General features: G+C 42.3%; 1 protein-coding gene across 2 annotated transcripts in view; it reads left to right on the forward strand.

Moving 5' to 3' along the window:
- Smg6 (Smg6 nonsense mediated mRNA decay factor) overlaps positions 1 to 21,164 on the forward strand; it is an 85,880-nt gene that overhangs the window by 53,454 nt on the left and 11,262 nt on the right. For both annotated transcript variants that reach the window (XM_012376803.2, XM_012376804.2), the window contains 4 exons: positions 1,461 to 1,564; positions 1,971 to 2,144; positions 2,493 to 2,696; positions 20,951 to 21,113. In XM_012376803.2, the coding sequence (XP_012232226.1) occupies positions 1,461 to 1,564; positions 1,971 to 2,144; positions 2,493 to 2,696; positions 20,951 to 21,113 (645 nt within the window). The remainder of the gene's footprint in view (positions 1 to 1,460; positions 1,565 to 1,970; positions 2,145 to 2,492; positions 2,697 to 20,950; positions 21,114 to 21,164) is intronic.

Below are 21,164 nucleotides of genomic sequence, written 5' to 3' on the forward strand. Positions count from 1 at the left end.
GCAAATATCGCTATGCGCGGTGAGGTAGAGCTCTGATCACACGGCTGACTAGAATTAATAAGGCTGTTGACTTTGCCGAGACCACAGTCGACCTTTCGTCACTATCGCCAGTCTGGAGATCATTAGCAGGAAAGAAAAGCCCGATCTTTTATTTTATTATTGATTATTCGAATTTAAGCAATGTTTTTGCACCTGAAACGCACCTCATTAAACATTTCTATAGAATTCTTTACGCATGTTTTTTTATGACTAAATTTGATTCGCAAAATGATGTAGTTGTTATCAATAATTATGATGTTTTTACAGCAATTAATAATTGTCATTTTTTATATTTTCATCTGAATTGAACAAAACTAAAATTGTAAAAGATTAATTTTTCACAAGTATATCTTTTTGTAATTTGCGTACAAAAAATTTTGAAAATTTTTACGTTACTGGCTAAAATGTAGTAATTACTATTGTATCAGTTTTATTTTAGAAATTGTAATTTTATCATTAATTTTTATCAAAATCTAATGCCAAGACCTTTGTGAAGTTGACCCCCCATTTTTTAAAATTGAAAACAATAATTAGAGTTTTGGATGCCTCCCGAAGAGTTCTAGCGATAATTATTAACACTCGAAGCGCTCTGAGGCGAAATAAACAAGTTCTCGATGATTGAAGTTACGGGTTCGAAAAATTTCTAACAAAAATTTTTCTCGGTAACCGGCAGTTCTGTTGAGAGTTCTGGACGCCCCCCAAAGAGTTTTAGCGATAATTATTAACACTCGAAGCGCTCCGAGGCGAAATAAAAAAAGTTCTCCATGGTTGAAGTTACGGGTTCGAAAAATTTCCAACAAAAATTTTTCTCGATAACCGGCAATTCTGTTGAGAGTTCTGTATAGTCCTTCACGAGTTTTAACGATTATCCTTAAGGCTCAAAACGCTAAAACCAAAATTGAACGAGTCCTTGCTATTTTTCGTCTTCTAAGTCGAGAATTTCAAATTTAATTTTCGTAGTATTTCGAGCAGAACTATTTTTGAAACTTATCTAGAACTATAGAACTATTTGAAATCTACTCAGAACTATAAAAAAATTTGGATTTTTTACATAATGGGGGGCGTCGTGAAGTTAGCCCTTCGATTTTTCAAATGGTGTTTACTTTAAATGGCATTCAAAACTCTAATCATTTTTTTCAATTTTAAAAAATGGAGGGCCAACTTCACATAGGTTATGCCAAGTGCAATAGGCGACGTCAGAATGCAATGAGAATGCACATTTTACAAATTCTAAACCATGCTGCATAAATATTTGAGCTCCTTTCACGATACGTGATGTGGATCTTTGTGCGTTGCTCGCGTAAATTCAGGGTCGTGTCGCTGGAAGAAAATCAGATTTGGCACGATCGCAGAATTTTATGCGCGAAGCATCAATTCCCGTGCATACACAGAGTGTACCAAATTTTCGCGTTTTATTTCAGAACTGGAGCTCGTCAAACTGCCGGAAGATATCACATTGGCGGGGTTCACTCCTCTTATGTCGAACCCGCAGGATCCTTGTTATGTTGAAAAAACGGAAGATATGGTAAGTAATTTTGAATTTTTTAAATAAGTCTATTTACTTTTTTGTCGGGCAGAGTGCGGTCTAATTAAGAAGTAAATTAAATGTTTGTTCGTCGCGACATTGTAATCGAGTTCCGTTCGTATCACGATTTTTTTCACGTTGCGTAAACGCGTGCTGTTTCAAAACAACAGCATTGTTTATTACACGTATTGCACAACGCAACACATATTGGCATACCTGCGTACATATTACACGGATATTTACATTTGTCAAAGGAGCTTAAAAGCAGAATTCTATTTGCATTTAAGCGGAGTTCCCGTATCTCGAGAAATTCCAACGTCGCGGAAAGAATTTTAGTATGTCAGGGGTATATTCGTGCTGTCACTCGACATCTATGGCTTGGGTAAACTCGCGAATGCGCTTTCAGGAAGTGGCTCAGGTGTGCCTCAGGATAAGCAAGATCCTCTTCTTCGGTCAAGAGTTCTTGTGCGGCTTGGAGACACCGGTGCTAAAACTGCAGAAGAGTGAGACCGGCGTTAGCGAATATGTCTCTGTGGTCGAAGCCTCGAGCGCAAGTTCACCGAGCTCGCCGCCGACACAGGTACGTGGTAACTGTCGTAAATCTCCAGTTCCCCCCTCAAGAGAGAGAGAGAGAGAGAGAGAGAACGCGTACAGCTGGCCGTAGAGCCCCGCGGATTCCAGATTCGATCTTTCGAGAACAATAACAATTTCTTTCAGACGAAACAAATAGTTGTGATCTATCTTGAAAGTTTCCCCGCACAACATACATAAAATATGGTTAAAAACGTTTTCAATAATGACGAAAGTAAGAAAGTAATTACACGAAAAGCGGCATACGATAGATTGGAATTTTCCTCCTCGGAACTTCCGATCCATTAAATCGCTGCCACGGTTCGTTACCCCAGCAACGGAATTAATTCACTTTCAGAGCGACTCGGAGCTCATGGTGGAGAGTTACAGCGAAGGAGAGGAGGAGTCGATTTCCACGTTGAGAAGATTACCCTCGTGCGGCAGTATGCCCGACGATACGACGGCTCCCGTGGCGGCGGTCGAGATAAGGTCGCTGATCGAGAGGAAGGAGGAACTGGAGAGGCGGCAGCGGAAACAAGATCGGCATCGACAGCGGGTACAGGTGAGTGTGAAATACCTTACAGCGATACCCCGCGCGTACGCAGCCGGGAATGATCTATCGATCCGTCGGCGATAAGCAACGCCGTGACGAGGTGCTATTTATATGTTGTTACACGCCGAAACGCTCAATTAAAATTGCACGCCGGCGTGACGTGTTTGCTGTCGCGCCGAAACGGGCGGATGAAGTAAGAATAGAAATTTTCGACCAATGTTGTCGCAATCACCTCAATTCGCCGCTGTTGAATCTTTCCTCGCGCGGAGCAGCGCGTGTTCAAACGCTACTTGCATGTCGAAAAATCATACACATTTATTGTAAGCAAGTTAACCGACTTTGCCAACATTATGAATTGCAATTAATTAATTTTCGCATGCGGTTTGTCGGTTGCGCAAAACTACTTGGAAACTGCGATAATCTCTTTCGTACTTTTATCTCAGCTAGTTTAGATTTTAATGGAATTGTTCGCAAGTGGGAAAACTTTTACATTACGATCTCTCTGTTTTATTTCCCAAGAAAATCACGTATGAAATATTTGTGTTAAACAAGTCGTCACGAATCGTACTGCTGCATACTTCGTGCACTTGTGCGACTAATTATTTGAAACTTTCGCGAGCTTCAACGCGGCATTTCGATTTGTACGGTTATTCGCGAGAGCTAATATGAACGGCATTCAAGCCGGGCTCGAGATCGATGAGGAATCTCGCCGCTTCCAAATTTAGCTCGCGCCAATGCGCAGTCTTTCGATAGAGACATCGTTCGTGAACATTGCAGTCGAATGATTGTCTTGACCGCGCGATACTGGTCTAACCGCTGCCTTTATCGCACTCCGTCCTTTCTCTTTTTCGATCTGTCTTCTCGAAAGAACCGACAAAGTGGCGGCCGAACGCATTTGTCGCCGCTAAGTCGAACTAAATCAAGAGATTACAACGCGGCGCAGCCGCTTCGCGAGGACAGAAAAGGAGGCTGCGTCCTCCGCACCCTCGTCTCCTTTTCGCATTCCTCCATCCCCTGTCGCGCCACCCTTCCTTGGCCCTGCCGTCCTTTTATTTCGAATCGCGCGATCATCTCCCGCCGCAGACTCTCGCACAGCACGCAAGCCGTTTTTATTTACGGCATCCAAACTCCTCCTTTTTGCATATTTATTATCCTACCCTAGCTTGAGGCCGGATTTTGCGCATACTATGTGGTCAGCCATGTACTCTCTATACTTCTCAGAACGATATCCTTTTTTTCTCGCAGGGAAAAAAGAAACAAGCGGGAGAGGCCTGCCCAGGGATCTTGTACTCGCGCGATTGTTCTGTTTTTTCAGCTCGATCCCTTCGCGTGGGTATATAAGTTTCGGTTCTACTGTAAGCGTGTGCGTAATACAGATATGGATCTATTTAAATTCTTTTAACAAAAACTCAAATACAATGAAACCCTTTTCAATACACTGGGAGCAAAAATGAAGGAATCGAGAAAATTGCTTAAAAGAAGACGGTTTTCCAACTCCGACGAAAAATCGTCGAATTCTGAGAAAAGCATTTTTGCGAATTTTAATTATTTTTTTAAGTGCATAAGAGTTTTTTGGAATTAAGATTTGATGCAATGCCTTAAAAGTATTTTTTCCAGCAATTTTTTCTTTTAATTGTTGCTCTGTGTGTATTAATAAATATTAAATAGTACAGAGAAGATGTATTTCTACGTCGGTTGGACTATCAAATGCGAGCCCCGGAGCATTTTCCCGGTTTACATTTCTAGTGTGGAGAAAATCCGCGCGAACGATCCGCTTCGAAATTCGCTTCGTCTTATATCAGGCTTTATCGGGCTTTCCCACGCCATCCAAAATGGCGGTATAAATTTCTCGCCGCCTCGCCTCGTATCTCTTGAATTTTTCGATCGGTGCTTTTATCAGAGAACGAAACCGGAGGCGAAACACGGATTTCTCTCCGCAGCTTTCGATCGTAGAATTGTTTCGAGGATAAAGTTCGGCGGAAGACCAGTGTGACCCCGCCGAAATAAATAGCCGCGATATCGTAACTGTCGGTAGTTTGTTCGACAGCCCGGATGCAATTTTATCGCGGGTCGTCTTTCTCCGCCCGGATGCTCTGCTTTTTTTTTCTTACTCGGACTTTTTCGCATTCGGGTTTTTTCTCTCGCCAGATGCTGCGTTGCAGTTCGTTTATGCAATGTATATATGCGGGGAGTCGTAAGTTTTTTTTATCTACAACGTTTTTTCCTGAGGGTTTTAGAACTCGCGGAAATCACGTTAAACAACTAACCTGAAACATGGCTTTTTTCTTAATTAATACTCTTCTTATATTTCATATTTGTATTGCAGCGAGCATCATACTTTTTTTTCACAGATAATTTAATTCCGAAATGTTACAATTACTTTAAACGATTCAATAATATTCTATGATTGTGCGTGTTTTTATAAGAGCGTAGTTTTTCTCGAAAGTCCTTGGAACAACATTTAAATACTAGCTAAATTGCCTATAATAGCGCCTGAAGCTCGCAGGGTCAATTTTGACGCCTGAATGAGCCTGCTTCGGAATCTAGAACAATCCTGTTGCACGCGTAACATCTCGGAACCAGTTTTTCCGCGGACAACGGTGAACCTGAATTATGCCACTCGAATCGAGTGAATTGCGTTTTACACATCCCGCAAGCTTGAGATTGCCTCAACGCAAATTAGCCTGAGCGAAAGGTTACGTTTAATTGGTTTTGAAATTTCGCGCGTGTCGCGAACCGGTTAAACTGTAAACTTCAAACCGGATTATGCCACTCCAAAAACGGAAATAATTTTTTAACTTTACGGTATTTCGGATACATGTCCATATTTATTCGAGCGTTTCAAAATAGGCATGTACCGTTTTTCATCCATTATTTCGGCGAACGAGATCCCAAAGAACAATCGCGAAATATAGACTATTATTTTTCGGCGGACATTAATTAATTAACTAATTATCGTGTAGCGTGTTGCTCGTTGAACTGAATCTGTAACTTCTGTAATCCCGGAAATTCTACGGTGATGAGTCGATTATATGAGAAATTCTTGCATAAATTGCCTTTTTTTAAAAATTTTTTTTTGAATAAACAAAAAATTTGAGGAAATTGTGCAAACTAAATATGGATATGGATTATTTATGAGCAGACGCTGCTTACACAAAAAAATTTCATAATCAATAATCTCTCACTCGAATTCAAAGAACATGAAATTAATTAAGAAGAGACTTAATGTTATGTAAAAATTTTTTCACTTGATTCCAGCTAGATCGTCTCTAATTATCCAATAATTCCACGCAAATGATGGGTTTCGTTGATTGTCATCAATTTCACCGTGATGGAATTTTTATTTTTAATCCACCGCTTGTTTTACGCTCGCATGTGCCAAACGAGAGCGCGCGGAGCGAGCTTTCGTCGCGTGTTTTGCAAATAGCCGCGTTACACGGCACGACTTTTTGCGGGTATTTTTTGCACGCCGAACAATCAAAATCGCATTTCGCTCGCTGTTCGTCACATGCTATTGCATCCCGGCGAAGAAGCTGTAAGCCCCCGTCGGTCACGTCGATTAAAACGATATTTCTCTCTGTACGGAGTGGGAAAAAAAAATGGGAAACAATTTGCGGAACGCGGATAAAAAGCTGCGCGAAGACGCGCCGGATAGATCCGTGGCCTAATTGCCGGGCTCGGTGATAATAGCATTATTCGAGCGCGCCCGCAAATTGCGTCAGAGAAACCGGAATGTACGTACATCGCGAACTGTAACCAATTAATCCTTCATCTGCATCGCCCGTGGTCTTCGGCGATATTTCCTTTTTGCGCACGGCGGCGGCCCGTCATGCTTGGTCGATGAACCATGGACTACTCATGGATTCAGGATAACATCGTAATGCGTCTTAACCACGGGTTCTTTCGGTACGGAGGATATTTAATAACCCACCTTGGCTCCGCCGAATTTTTACTTCTCGAGAAAGAGATCCGCATTTTTCGCCAGTCGTCTTTAATAGTTATTCCGCCGACCTTTGGGGCGATTCCGATGTGAAACAATCGTAAAATTCGTTGCGAATAATATTTCAGTTATAATTGTTTAGAATAATATTTCATCTGTCATAAATATATTTCGATGGCTTTACAAATTATTCGGCACATAAATAAATTTATGAAAGGCGTGAGAGAGAGAATTAAAATCGGGAATAAAGTTTGTTTCGCTGCGTGAAAAAACGGAAGGTAAATACGTATTCTAATATATACTTTACACGCCGCTTGAGAAATGAAATTGCTTAGATTCTGTACATAACAGGCATTCGCTACGCCTGTGTCCCGCTGTTGAAATATCGAACGGGTTCGCCTCTCGTTGCGGTCGGACGACGAAGATGACCGGGCGCGATCCACGGGAAAAAGAACGGAAAGAAGGCGCGCGGCGCGATCGCATGGGCCGAGCTAACGGTAACGCACCGTGATACGAAGGATGCTGCAAGAAGCGATTCATTTCCTCGAGACATTTTTAAACCGCGTATATCGGCTCTAGCGCGCACTGGGAGCTTTACGCGTACCCGAGGCTGCGCCTTAATTTCCACCGCGGGATTGAGGTAATATTGGAACAGGTTGTTTCAGAACAGGAATCAATTTACTTATAGACAATTTTCATAGATTAAGGAAGAGCTGTAACGTATACAATACAGCAATCGCAACGATCAAAATAATTGAAGCCGTTGCTTAAAAAAAGACGCGATAGATATTAAACATTAAAAGATTAAACTAGGATTAAAGGATTGAAAATTAAAACATGAGAGATTAAATTACAGCTCAGAGATTCTTACATTTTGCATGTTCGACTTGGAAACAAAAAAAAGTGAGTATTGAATTCGGACATCTCAGACAATTCAAACAGATCGAGCATTCGCAGTGATCGATTTGTAATCTCAACTCAATATTTAAAATATCTTGTAGTTAACTGAATAAATCAATAGATATACATATTAAATATTATTAAATTTTATAAATATTTACTTATCATATACTCTTCTAATCGTGTCATTATATTTAACGTAATTTGAAAATATCAGTTTTTATTTTTAAAAAATCCAAATCTTGATGAAATAAATATTTAATAGATGAAATTTCAAAGATATAATTCTAAATTGATATATTTAAATTAATTTCTCCGCGTTTGCGCATTTTACAAGTTTAATAATTTTCTTAACTTTAATAATTTTCGAATTTTTAGAGTCAATGTTAGTTCGATCAAGTTGAGCTATTCGAACATACTTTCAGTTCGAGAAGCCCAAACTATTTGGCGTTCAATCTCAAAATCCAAACTGCCTCGACCGCTGAAATTTCCGAACACTAGATTAAACATGATTTGATAACACAGTGCGTTGGACTGAGGTTCACGTTGCGTGACTTACGCACGTGCGTTCCCGAATGAAATTAATGGAATAATCATTTATGTCTTCCGTTGTGAAGTATACTGTTCATTTATTACGATCCCCTCCCCACTCGTACGCGTCAATATCTCGCGATTCTCCTCGAGCATAACGTAATGTACTTATACTCGTGAGTATCTCGTACTAAACTGGCTTCGCACACAAGAGAGCTAGGAGGTGGAAAATGGCTCCAACGACCTCTTAACACGCCATTCGTTCCTCCGCGCGAGGCTTCTATTTAAAGGTTTATTATGCCAATTAAATCTGCTTCATATACGGAGAGTTCAGGTGCTCGCCGCGGATACGAAGGTTATCCTGAAATCTCCATCCTGTCGTTTCCTTTCCACATATCCTCTTAACGTCGTCCCCTCCTCCTCGCCGTATTTCTGTTATTAGATCGCGGACATTCATAAAGTTATGCCCAGTGGCGCTCTTCTAACATGGGGAAACGGGGCGACCGGCCTCGAGACCCCGGAGGGGCCCCCATTCCCATCGTGAATGATGCGAAGACGCTTCATTCTTTCGCTCTTTACTGTTATTTTATTACATTCCAGAAATTAGAATGCGATATTAAGAGTGTCTTTCGATTTATAATTGTGCCGGCATCGCGTCTGTTACAGTTAATTCAATTGTTATTCAACCGTGCGTGAAAAAAAGTGTAAGAATATTCGGAAGTGACCCAAAAATTTGAATTAACGGAATTGTCGACGAGAATTAATGGACTATCGCGAAGAAAGAACTAAAAAAACAACAGCGCCAGAGATTATACGCAAAAAAGGAATGTTACTCGATTAAATAGCCGCTCGATTAAATCATCCATTATATAAATCCGAGTTGTAAGCTTAAATTAAAACGATATTTAATGTTTCGAAGCATGTAAAACATGACATCCGGTCGAGCAATTATAAAAAAGTCGAGTTAAATCAAATAATCTACATATCGAAGAGGGCGGGCGAGTAATCTGACACACCTCGCGTACATCTTTCCGTTCAAAACTTCGCAAGGCCTTCGTTATTTAGGGCTCTACTCGTGCGTATATATCTAAAATTTGCCTCTGGTGAAATGCGAAGAAGACGGTTGAAAAATTTCGGCTTGTACGTCTTGGAAAAAAAAAAAATGGCGGGTCGATCTCTCTCTCACGCTCGACCCTGCTGCTTCACCCGCGTGAGGATGCCGAGAGGCGGTTCTTCTCGGCTTCGCCTCGCAGTATCCTTTCATCCGCCGTCCGCGATCCGAATGTCGGTGTGCGGCCGCGCTGCACAACTCCGATGAGGAAGCGTGTATTAGCGTGCACCTAAACAGGGCCCTAATTTGCTCGCCGTAATTAAGACCACTCAACCGTATGCAAAATTTTCATTTATCCTCCCCGGAGGTTACATTATCGCGTTTTTCTGCGTTCTTGCGTGCACGCGCAAATCTCGCATAGAAATTAATAGCCCGATGCTCTCCCCGGCTTGCGAGCGAGCGAAAATTGCAACCTTAGATCATTTTTTTCGAATTACTTCCATTTACCCGCAAAGCGCTGAAATTGCGGCATCTGCATAAGGTTTCACCCTTTTGCGAGAGCTGCATTTAATTGCCATTTCGGACATTGTAATTTCATGTGTTTACATCTCTTACCGTCATTATCGCATCGACAATCTTGGGCGCGCATCATTTAATGCGCTTGTAATTTTATATCTACAGAGAGCCCTCTCTCTTTTACTTTTTTTTGCATGTTTCGTTAAATGTCAAATTACAAACTGAAAATTTAAGATCTGCCTGACACAAACCAGAGATTTTGTAAGCTTCTCGGCCTTGGTTTTTCTCTTATGACATCTGCGAGTTTCATCTTTAACTGCTCGTTTGCTGGGTTTTTTTTTTCAAGTTTGAAATAATTGTACTTTCGTGTTTGAAAGTAAACAGCTCAGCAGTCAAGGTGAACATATTTCCGTCATTGTTAATTAAAGATAATAGTTAAAACGGAGAACATCGTGTTGTTTCTCCCGCAATTAATTTCCGCTATCCTGTACGGCCGACAATTATACTTATTCCGTCTTTATGCGAGTCCTCGCAGAGGTCGGTCTCTATATATTATGTCGAAGGATTTCTGCCGCGGGAGGGATTGTGTGTTTCGCGAGAGAAAATAGAAGGATATTTGTGTTTGAAATTAGTCTCCATCTACGAGTGGTCATTGTAGGATGCTCCTCGTACGGTACAGATGCCCTTGGGGTTAATACAGTCTGATTCACGAAGACATGACGCAATCTCAGAAGCCGATGCCTGAGGTCGCAGCGAATGGAAGAAAAAAAGTTTATGCGCATAGATTTTTACTATTCCGCGACGTGAGCGCGGCGTTTCGCGCGGAAAGAAGGACACGCGTTCCGCGTTCGGTCGCGGATAATTTACATGGAGTGTTCGAGAGCCCGGCGACGCAAATGGTAGCGAGATGACGATGGCGCGTTTCGCAAAGGAGATCATATTTTATTCGTTACGAGGATCGCGCGACTAACGCGACACGCTTGGAGATCCGTTCGCGACAAACGGCCGATAAAAAGCATAATTGAACGGAAAAGCAATTATGTTTTATGAGCGTGCGTCTGCTACCGATGGCGAGGGATTAAGTGGGGGGGAGGGACACAAAGATTGGCGAAGAGAGAGAGAAGTAAGAGTGAAGGAAGCTCTAGTAGATAATTACTTTAAAGTAATTACCTTCTGTTAGCGCTACGCGGCCGCTGCAGCGGGTTGATATAGTTGAGCACTCGGACTTTGCTCGAACGCCCGCGAGGTTTCGCGTGCGATTGCCAGCTGCATGTTTTACAACGTGAATATAACGTTGCCTTTCGTCATTTTTGCTTTTTGTCACGCCGCGACGACAAAATGCGCGGAGAAAGAATATTTATCCTCGTTGCACTAATATCGTTCAATTAACAAGTCGAGTTTGTTTCGCAAAATAGACGTTAAGAACAATTTAACTTTTGATTACTTCCGGCAACGAACTTTCAGCCACTCAATTATTGAGGTTCGGAAGTTTTAAACTTTGGAGGAGCCAACGGCTGCGAACTTGAGCATTAATTTATTAAAATCGAAATTGCAATTTTAACGATTGACATTGATGACTCTTATCTCCCGTCTTCGCTCGCCGAATCAATTTTCCATCAGCGCCCGTCGCTAAAAGCAACAGTATACAAAAGTAAGAGTCCTTGATTGACGTTACTTTCTTCCGTCGATGACTCGGCCGAGCGCGGCGAGTTGATTGGTATTCCGTTACCGCGCGCGTGCTACAACGAAACTTCATATCGCCGTCAAATTAATTAGCCGGCCGCGACGGCTAACAATCGACGACGGTAATGATGCGGGCGTTTCGACGCCCGCCATTGTTGCCGGCTTTCTGCGTGTTGCTAGTGGCTGTAGGGCATCCGGGGGCTGCATTGTGAACGTTGTCGCGCTCGGCGGGGTACACGCCAATCGATATCTCGCGTATTCTCCGCATAATGGATAATTTATCGCGCGCTCGGCGGCGATTCCGCGGCCGATATCGTTTAGGCAGCAGGGCCCGGGCAACGTTCGGAATATAAATGGCGGCGCGATTGCCAAATGTAAAATGCATGGGAGACGCGGCTTTCGGCCGATGTTTCTCCTGCCCGAAACGTTATTCCGCCGCGGTTAAATGAGGTCGTTAATAAACGATATGCTTTATTGTGATTTACGGTGCTCGCTCTCGTTACTTTTCTCGCAAGAGCGAGCGCGTGTGACGCGCGCGCGCGAGTTATTCTGCTCGTATATATGTGTGTGTGTGTGCGTGTGTGTGTAAAGACATATATATGAATAAATTATACCTATCAGAGAAATAAATCCCACCGGATGTGCGGCGACGAGACAGACACCTGTCGTGACGGACCCTCGCTCGTTCGCTCTTTCATAGAATGCGTTTCCCGCTGAGTGAACTTATATTTTACCGCGCGCGGCTCTCGACGGGGCGCATGTTCCGAATTTCATCTCGCAGCGGACGCAAAACGTTTCGGACGTCCGCGAAATCACGTATTGCCTTTTTAACATTAGCCCCGCCTGGACCGCGGGCTAATCGCACAGCTCGACCGTTTTATTTTTGGTTATTAATAACACGGTGGGATTTATTTAAGTATCTTGTGCTGCGAAACTTTACTAATATATTATTTAATACACCAATATATACCACTTTGTACAGAAGATTTATAAATTGCTTAGTAGGCTCTGACAGAGTTTATAGTGAAGAAAAAACTAATATGCATATGAATGGAATTATACGTTCTCATTCAGTCGGTGCGGTATTAATTTTCGAGAGAAAGATCGCTAATATTAAACATATTTCACAAGATTATTATTTTTTTTCAGAATGAAATGCAATATTTTTTGCTTTGTTGAATATGTATTTATTAATGCGCAGAGAAAAAGCAAATTTCACGCTGTCGTAGCGAGATATGTTAGTTATTTTATATGGACATACATATTTATTGCGGATATTAAATTTATTCGCTGAAAATAATTTTCCTACTAATTTATATTTATTTACTATAATTGATTCTCTTATTTTATCATCAAAATATTAACGGTCTTAATTTTACTGCAATGGCATAATGCATTTTGTTTTAGCTGCAAATTAACGCGTCCACGAATAAATTGACGTATTTTTTTCAACAAAACAGATTTCACTGATACACCGAGTAATCTGAAAAAATAGATGTGACAGCAAAATTTGGTCGCTAACACATCTAATATGCAATAACAACGACGATTTGGCTGCGATAGCAAAATGACTAACATATCTCGCTGTGACAGCGTGAAATTTGCCTTTTTTCTGTGCATTAATAAATAAATATTCAACAAAGCAAAATATATCGCGTTATATTAGCATAAAAAAATGATCTTGTGAAATATGTTTAATATTAGCAATCTTTCTCTCGATGAACTGTTGCGTTTTATGAAAACAAACCAGATTGCGAAATCCACGGAAAAATCTCAGCAACAACTGCAGTAAGAAAGAAGATATAAGAAAACTTTCTATTCAAACTTTATATTTAGTGCGCGTCTCCTTATCGTCCACAGCTCTTTTCTTGTATTTTCCGTATATCAGGTGTATGAAGACGTGTAGCCCGGCGAGGATGTAACCGAGTATCCGCCGTAGTTAAACATTTATGGCCGCGATATTACGAGAGCCGAGGGTCTCGTGGGAGCCACCGCGCGGTCAGACTTTACCCTCGCATCACCCGCAAGACTCAAGATAACATTTCTCGATTGTCAGCCGCCCTCGGCCACCCCGAACTCTCGGAGGGGTCGGCGACGAGGAGGACATTGTGTGTCGGTTTCCCCGCTCCCGCGAGAGAGGACGGATCTTTAATTTCCGCGGGTATTAGGGAACACCCGGTTTCCCCAGAGTGTCGTAACCGTTGCCGAAACTGCGCCTCCGCCCCGCGCCAAATTACGCGTAAAATGAATTATGCCGATCGCCGTCGCGCCGAAGGTCTCGTCGAAGGTCAACGATGCCGAACGGCATCGTTGAAATTGCGTTCGCATTTGATTGAGAAGGTTTTTCGTCGTCCTCGAAAACTCTGAAAAGATTCGTCCCAAATTGGACGAATGAAGCTGCAGCTACGGTTAGCTTTTCGCCTCTGCCACGGGCGAAAGGTCAAAACTAGCAGGGGAGGAGAGCACTTTCGCGCCTCAATAAATAGAGCCCGCGTTCGTTCTTTGAAAATACGAGAAAGAGGCTAGAAATACGAGAGATTTCCGAATACACGAAATTCTGGTGTACTTCCACTTCACGTCGCACGAATCTTCCTGGTTCTGACATCATCCTCCTCCTCCATCTCTCTCTTTCTCTCTCCTCCCCCTTTGTCGGTTCCCCTTGCAAGGTGCCTTTTCCGCCGACAGCTTTCGGGCCGCTTGGCATCTGCAACATTCGCTTCCACTCGTATAACATAGGCGACAATTTACTTTACCATCTCGTCGCGCCGGAGGCGAGAGTTTTCTTCCGATTCGCCGGGCGTCGTCGCGCGCTCTGCGGAAGGCAAGGACCCGGGCGTTTTTCTCGCCTCGACTCCTTCTGTATCGAGTGCACTGCCGTGCCTCGCAGCGCACATTTTCCGGTGCTCGTCCAGTTTTCAATTTACTTTCCTTTTTCGCCATTCGCGCGACGGCGACGGCAGAAATATCTCCGGAATGCGCCCGACGACGAACGCGCCTTTGAAAATCGAAAAGCGAGTACCACTTCTCGTCGTTTCTATTAGTTCAGTCATCGACAGTGCAAACAGTCTCTCTTCTGCTTCTTCTTTTTCGCTGCACTCCGACCGATGGGGCTCTCTCTCTCTCTCTTTCTCTCTTTTTCTCTCTCTCGCTCGGAGATAAAGGTGGAAGACGGGAGGAAAAAAATTCGTGCAGCTCGTGACAATGTCAATGTTTGCGTCGTTGCAACGAGGCACTCGCCGTTGTAGTTAAAGATGAGGGTTGCAGAAAAAAGTACGGATTCGCATCGAAGGTCTCGCGGAGTCGCTCGGCTCTTCGCGGATGTAGTATCTCAATGAAACCTTTCGTTATCGGTGCTCGGTACGAGATGAAACTCTTTATTCGGGTATTCCCTTCTTCTTCGTATCCCACCCTCGTTGCCTCGGCGATATCGGGAAGGAAAAGGAACGAAAATCCAATTCAGCTCCACATTGTTCCCGTCCGAGGAATCGAATAAAGTCGGCGGAACGGTGGTGGATTTTGAGCAAGTCCCGGCTGCACTCGAAGGAGCTGAGAGCAAGACCGGAGTAAGTCCATAATTTGTAAGATCCACTTAAGATACGACTTTATAAGTGGACCTTACGGACCTTGAACTTAATCCTTAAATATAAAACCGTATCTAAAGCGGATCTTATTATGGACTTAATCCGCAAATTATGGACTTAATCCGCTTCTGCTTTGAACCGTTCATTTACAAACTAATCCTAGCGCACCGATAAATTCATTGTGAGATGGCAAATTTCAACGGTCACGCGAGAAAAAGAAATCCTTATTGTGATTCATTCGCCGCCACCGGTCGGCGCCCAATGAGAGTGGCAGAGATAACTGATTGTTGATTCTTATTCGGAATATTTTATGGTTGGCGCGGGGAGCGATCTGATTTGCGAGCACCATTACACGAACGTATGGCGGCGAGGTTGGGGAGCGTCGCGACCATTTTTATGAATGCGACTCCTGCGTAATATATCGTTCGTGTAACCCGGCTAATTCCAACGGGGTGGAGCAACCAATAAAATCAGGATGAAATTATGAGCACCCTTTTCTATCTCTCTCTCTCTCTTTCTCCGTCTCGTCGCCGTGATACATCGATCGACTTTGAATCTGTTTCTCTCCTTTTTATTTCCTATTACCATTAGGTATCTCTCTTTAGTGTTCCGGCGGGATTCCGCGCGCGTTAATGGCCATCCGCGATCGTACGCGCGAGCGATTTTCACGGGCTCGAGGGACGTTCTGGAAAACTTGACTATCCGCTCGTTATCGCCGCGCGTATTTCACGGCGATTGCCGTCGTATATGTGTAACGAGCTTTCCATATGCATGCAAATGATGCCGCGCGCAGTGAATTAGGGTTTATTACAAAGTGTTCAGAGGAAGCCGCGCGAAACGTTTAATTGCCAGAACGAAGAAGGGGGAAGCGCTTATCGGGAAGAAACGCGTGCTTGTAGATATCCGTTCGCGCTCGCGTTATCATCGACGACGAATCTGCAACTCCCGGGACGCATTCGCGAAATCTTATGCGCGCGGCGATTCGCGAACAGAATGGGCGGTGTAGATCGTATCGCTCGCGATTTACCGCGGCACTTTCGGATTCCTCCTCGGCCGGCGTTGACACGCTCGCCGCCACGTGGTATAAACGCGCGTCGAGTCGATAAAATTGTCGCAACTATCGGCGCGCGTCTCGCTTATGGGGAAAACGTCTTAACCCGCGGTGCAACGCGAGGAATTATGCGGGGCGACTGCACGCGAAGACCGAACACCTGCGCGCTCGCGCGCTCAGATCGACCGCTTTCTCCCTCTTTTTGCTCTCTCTCGATCGCTGTATCTCGGGGCCGGTTAAGTTCGCGGATAATTGAAACGATAACGATTACGATGTAACAGATGTAACGATTATGAAGCGGCAGATACACGCCGATCGTTCGCGGCCGGTGAGGCCGAGTATCCTGCCTGATTTATGAGAACATATATATTCACGATGGGTGTGCGACGCCGCTCGTAATGGCACGACTTCGTTTAACAGGAATGACTTTCGTGGCTTGCGGAAAACAACGATTTCTGCTCTCGTCGTGCTTCTCTTATCTCTTCAATTATCCGAAATTAATTTACGTTTGGCACATTTCTCGCTACTGTTACTTGTTCTACGAATAATTGCACGCTAGACTCTCCCCGCCATTATCCTATATACTTATTATAATCATTACATTATAATTACCGTGAATCGCTAGCTTAATTGCCATAAATGGCTTATTATTAACGACTCGTTATCTCGTTACGTATCATAATGTATTCACGATAACGGATCTTTTACGTCTCCCGCCGTTCACGTTTATAGTTCAGAACAAATAATATATAAATTCGATTTTTCTCCCTCGAAGTACCGTATTGAACTCGCTGCGGCTCCCGCACCGTCCTATATCAGAATGTGAGCGTTGATACTTATCCCGTGAACTTTTGCGAGCGATGATATATTATTCAGGCGTCGCTGGAAACGTACGCGACTTCTGTCTAAATCTAATATTCCGCCATGGTCTGTGCTTTTACTGCGTTTCACTTATTCAGTGACTTGAGAGACCAGAAATATTGTAGTGCTCTTCTATCCTAACCTATTTACGAGAAACTATCTCCGTCTCTCGCGCGAGTTCCCGGTTAAATTAATTCGTGAGAATAATGCGATAATACTACAGCGCTCTATGGTATCTTTTTTTTTTTTAAATTGCACAACTTTGTTAAAATTCAGATAAAAGTGCATCGACGTCGTCGTGTTTCGTCCTCGTGTTTCGTCCTCGTGTTTTCCAAGGAAGACGCATCTAATTGTCGGATAAATTCATCGCGAGAATCACGATCGTGCGTCGAACGAAAGAAAAAAAAAAAAAAAAAAATGGAGTCGATGACTCCGTCTTCTCTTCTTACCTGCAGAAGAGCATTATTCCGCGCGCGAGTACGGCACGTTCCTAGCTCTCGCCGGACGGACGATCTGCGAGCCTGTCCCCGACGGTTACCAGGTACGTTTCCGCGAGCGTTGCGCATTTACAATGTTGTTACGGGGCGCGGGCCCGCTCGAGCGTGTGAAGGCCCGCGTCGGTGTGCGCTTAATATGCGCGCGGGCGTAGGGGCCGCGATGCGTGATCAAGAGGGTTCTCACGAGCAGGCTGAGCTCTCGGACGAGGTGCGAGGCGTGTGAGGTGCGAGCGGGCCCACGGAGGGAAAAAAAAGTGACGAGAACCATGAACGGCGCGGTGTGGTGGAAAGAGCGAGGAAAGAAGAGTGAAAAGAGACGAAGAGAGAGAGAGAGAGAGAGACGGCGAGGATGGTTGCTACGTTCGCGGGAGTGCGCAACGGTACACGCCGCATCGTTTAGGAATTCACGAATACTTTAAACGGGAGTAAATTCCTGGGCTTTTTACGCCGCTGTCACACGCACGGCGCGCTGTAATGAGGCGCGCCGCGAGCGATTGAATTCGAAAGAGACACCCGCGAGCACGCGAGTTTATTTTCCGATGACGCAACGGCGAGATGAGTTTGTTTGAATTATAGTCTGTCGAAAAAATTGCACATATTTCAAGTAACGTCTTGTGTTAAGTCGATGAATGTCGGCGGATCTCGGTTGACAAATTGCGCAGTTAATCGCGGTTGCATATCGAATGCAATTCAATGTCGCGAGAATGGCGTCAAATTGAATAAAACGTGGTTTACTTTTATTTTTTATTGTTTGCACAAGATAAATTTGATTCTCGCATCGCTGGAATAGATATTTTGAGTACATATATACTGCTCTGAGAGAATATTCGAACAGGTGTTACCATTCATTCACAAACGAGTGGTGGTTTAATCGAGTGAAATACTCTAGAATCTCTCGAGCGACATGAAATGGAAATAAATGAGTCTTTAATCCTCTAAATGGAGTTTTCGATTAGGCAAATATATCGGGATATTCTGATAATTACAGGCGCATCAGGAATTTTGACATTTTCATACTTTTTATCAGGTGCCAATTAATCCTTTCATTCCTATATTATTTAATAGCCACAAAAAATATTTCTTCGTATTGTTGTCCACGTTACGTAATAAATAAATCATTCATAAACAATTTTGACGTTTTAAAAACTTTTTTTATTTGTTACCGTTTAGCAGTAAATTTTATTTATTTTTTTTTTTTTTAACCATGTACAATAATTTGCATGAGTAAAGTTATTATGCATTTTTTTCTTATATTTGATGTAATCTTAGTAAATCTATTAAAAATATGTCAAGGAAAGTATTATTTTTAAACATTAATTGCATATTAAAAATAGCTCTTGTGAAAAATGAAAGATGATAATGTATTCTAATATTTTATTGCGAAATTTCTAAATACATAATAAAATACGTGTTACAGTCATGTATACAAGATTAAAAAGAATTAGTTGATATTTTCAGATATTGAAATATAGATGGCTATAATATTTTATCTCATAATTTAAAATACGTAGCTATATGGCTACAGTAGCGTAACAAAAGGGTTAAAAATTATATCCAGATCGCTGTGAAGCGGAAGGTTAACATTGAATTATTTATAACAAAGGCTATATCGACGCTGCACGTTCGTGCAAATAGATATATTTAAAATTAAATCTCGTGCACCGTTTTATTATATGTATTTCTGCGCAATAATTTTATACGTCAATTTTTTAAATTTATATTTCTGCAAAATTAGTCTACTCACTTGTATTGATTATCGCGTATTTCAGAGCTTTATTTAAAAGCGGCCGATTTAGCTTAAAATTATTACTCGCGTCAAATTTTGCCAAGAAGTAGGCGAGCGACCTCCGGCTATTCATTATCTTTTTTGCAGAATGAGAGTTGCGAATAAAATGTCAGAGGGATGAGAGAAAAAATCTCGTCGAAATCTCGTGTAACGTGTAACGTTTTTACACAGATCGCATAGTAGATTTTGTGCGCAGATTTATCGCTGAGATTTTACTGATATATTGATATTTTTATTTTATTGATTCTCTCGAATTTATTTCCGAAATGTAAACGTTCTCTTTAGATAGACTCGTGTCAGTCATTAGCTAAATTATTTTGAATGCAGTTATTCCTTAATTTAATGTCAAAGAGTCGTGCTCGTGTTAAGGTTCGTCTCAAATCGGGATATTGATTATTTTATCATCTTTTTATGAAGTAAGAATTGAAAATAACATTCCGGAGAGCTGAAGAAAGGATCGAGATTTCGTTGACACGTGCATGACATTTGCGGAGCGGCGCGACGTGGTGTGACGGGGCTTTGCTCGGTTACGTCACGGAACGTCTCCCTAGTTTTGCATTCCGCCCGCGTACTCCCACGAGCAATTAGGCTCGTCTTCAGATTCCTCGCATGCTTTTCGCCGTCTCGCGCGACGTGCCATCGCACGAACATTGGTGTGAAACCATATTCAGGTGACTCGAATTGGAATAAATCTTAAGAGACCGATTATATTCGCGCTAACTATTAATTATAGAGCCATTACATGTATGAGATACAAATCTATAAGTCTTTTAAAGATTTACGAAGATATTTAGTGTCGAGCAGGAAAAAAATATTACTCAGAAAATATTTATTGAATGAATAAATTTTTGTATGAATTGTGTCTTAGAACATTTAGAGAGAAATATTTTGAGGTCGGGGCTATTTTTAATACTGGCAGAAGTAGCGTGAGAGGCTCTTCGGAATTATAATATAGCTTCTGAATTTTAAATTTATGCAAAACTCTTGTGTTTTTAATACTTATTTGGCTAGAAGATTTCTTTTAGACAACATATAATTATATAAAAAATATACAAAAAAAACGGAAAGTGAGAAGATTTACAGTTATAATTTATTCAGAAGCTACTCTTGCATACATTATTCCTCTTCAAAATCATAGACGGCAATAAATACCCAAAATCACTACTTGGAATATGTTAATGAAGTAAGATAACAGGTATAGAATATTTTAGTATTCTAACGAAGAAGATATACATGTCCACAGGGCACGCTTTAATACTGGCTCAAACATTCTAATTCATTATTCTAATTTATCTAATTAATTTTCTATTATCGAGCGCAAGCCTCATATCTTGGAATAAAGATCCTTACGGACGAACGGTTATGTGTTGATCAGTTCGTTTTATGAAACGATGAACATTAGATGTCTCATTACAGTTTGTGGTCTCTGTTACGACAATTGGCATTCGCGTTATGCTGCCGAGTCGACATTGTCCGGTGCGTGCCATTACCTCTCTCGCGAGGCACCGTCCGCATACGTGGGATTCAATTGGAAGATAATGCGTCTTCCGCTGCATCCTTGCGCGTTATACACACACGCGCGCGCGTCTTTCTGAAGCGCGTGCATGTAACGCGCTTCGAGATACGTCACGTTTCCAGTGAAGAGAGTCGCGAACATGGATGCAGGCTAAAACAATCGCTCAACTGTAAAATTCGCCTCGCTATTAATTTAATTGGCTCCTTTGAACGTGCAGTTTAATGCATATTAATATTTGTTATACATTATATTGTCATTAAATTATATTATTTTTTATAGATATTCTATACGTACAGCGGTAAAATATCTAAAATATATATGTACATATTTTTTCTTTTTGCAATGTTTAGGCAATCTTGCAAAAGTCCTCGGTGTCGGTGGAAATCGAAGTGAGACCGAGACAATTGGTGCCGGATACGAACTGCTTCATCGATTACCTGCCGCAGCTGCAGATCATCGTGAGGGCTACTGCCAGCGCGCAACCGATATACACACTTATGGTGCCACTTGTCGGTAAGTGAAAACAAAAATTTAATACACTATCAGCGCGGAATAAAGGAATGC

This window comes from Linepithema humile, chromosome 8 (genome assembly GCF_040581485.1).
Source record: "Linepithema humile isolate Giens D197 chromosome 8, Lhum_UNIL_v1.0, whole genome shotgun sequence".
Lineage (NCBI taxonomy): Eukaryota > Metazoa > Arthropoda > Insecta > Hymenoptera > Formicidae > Linepithema > Linepithema humile.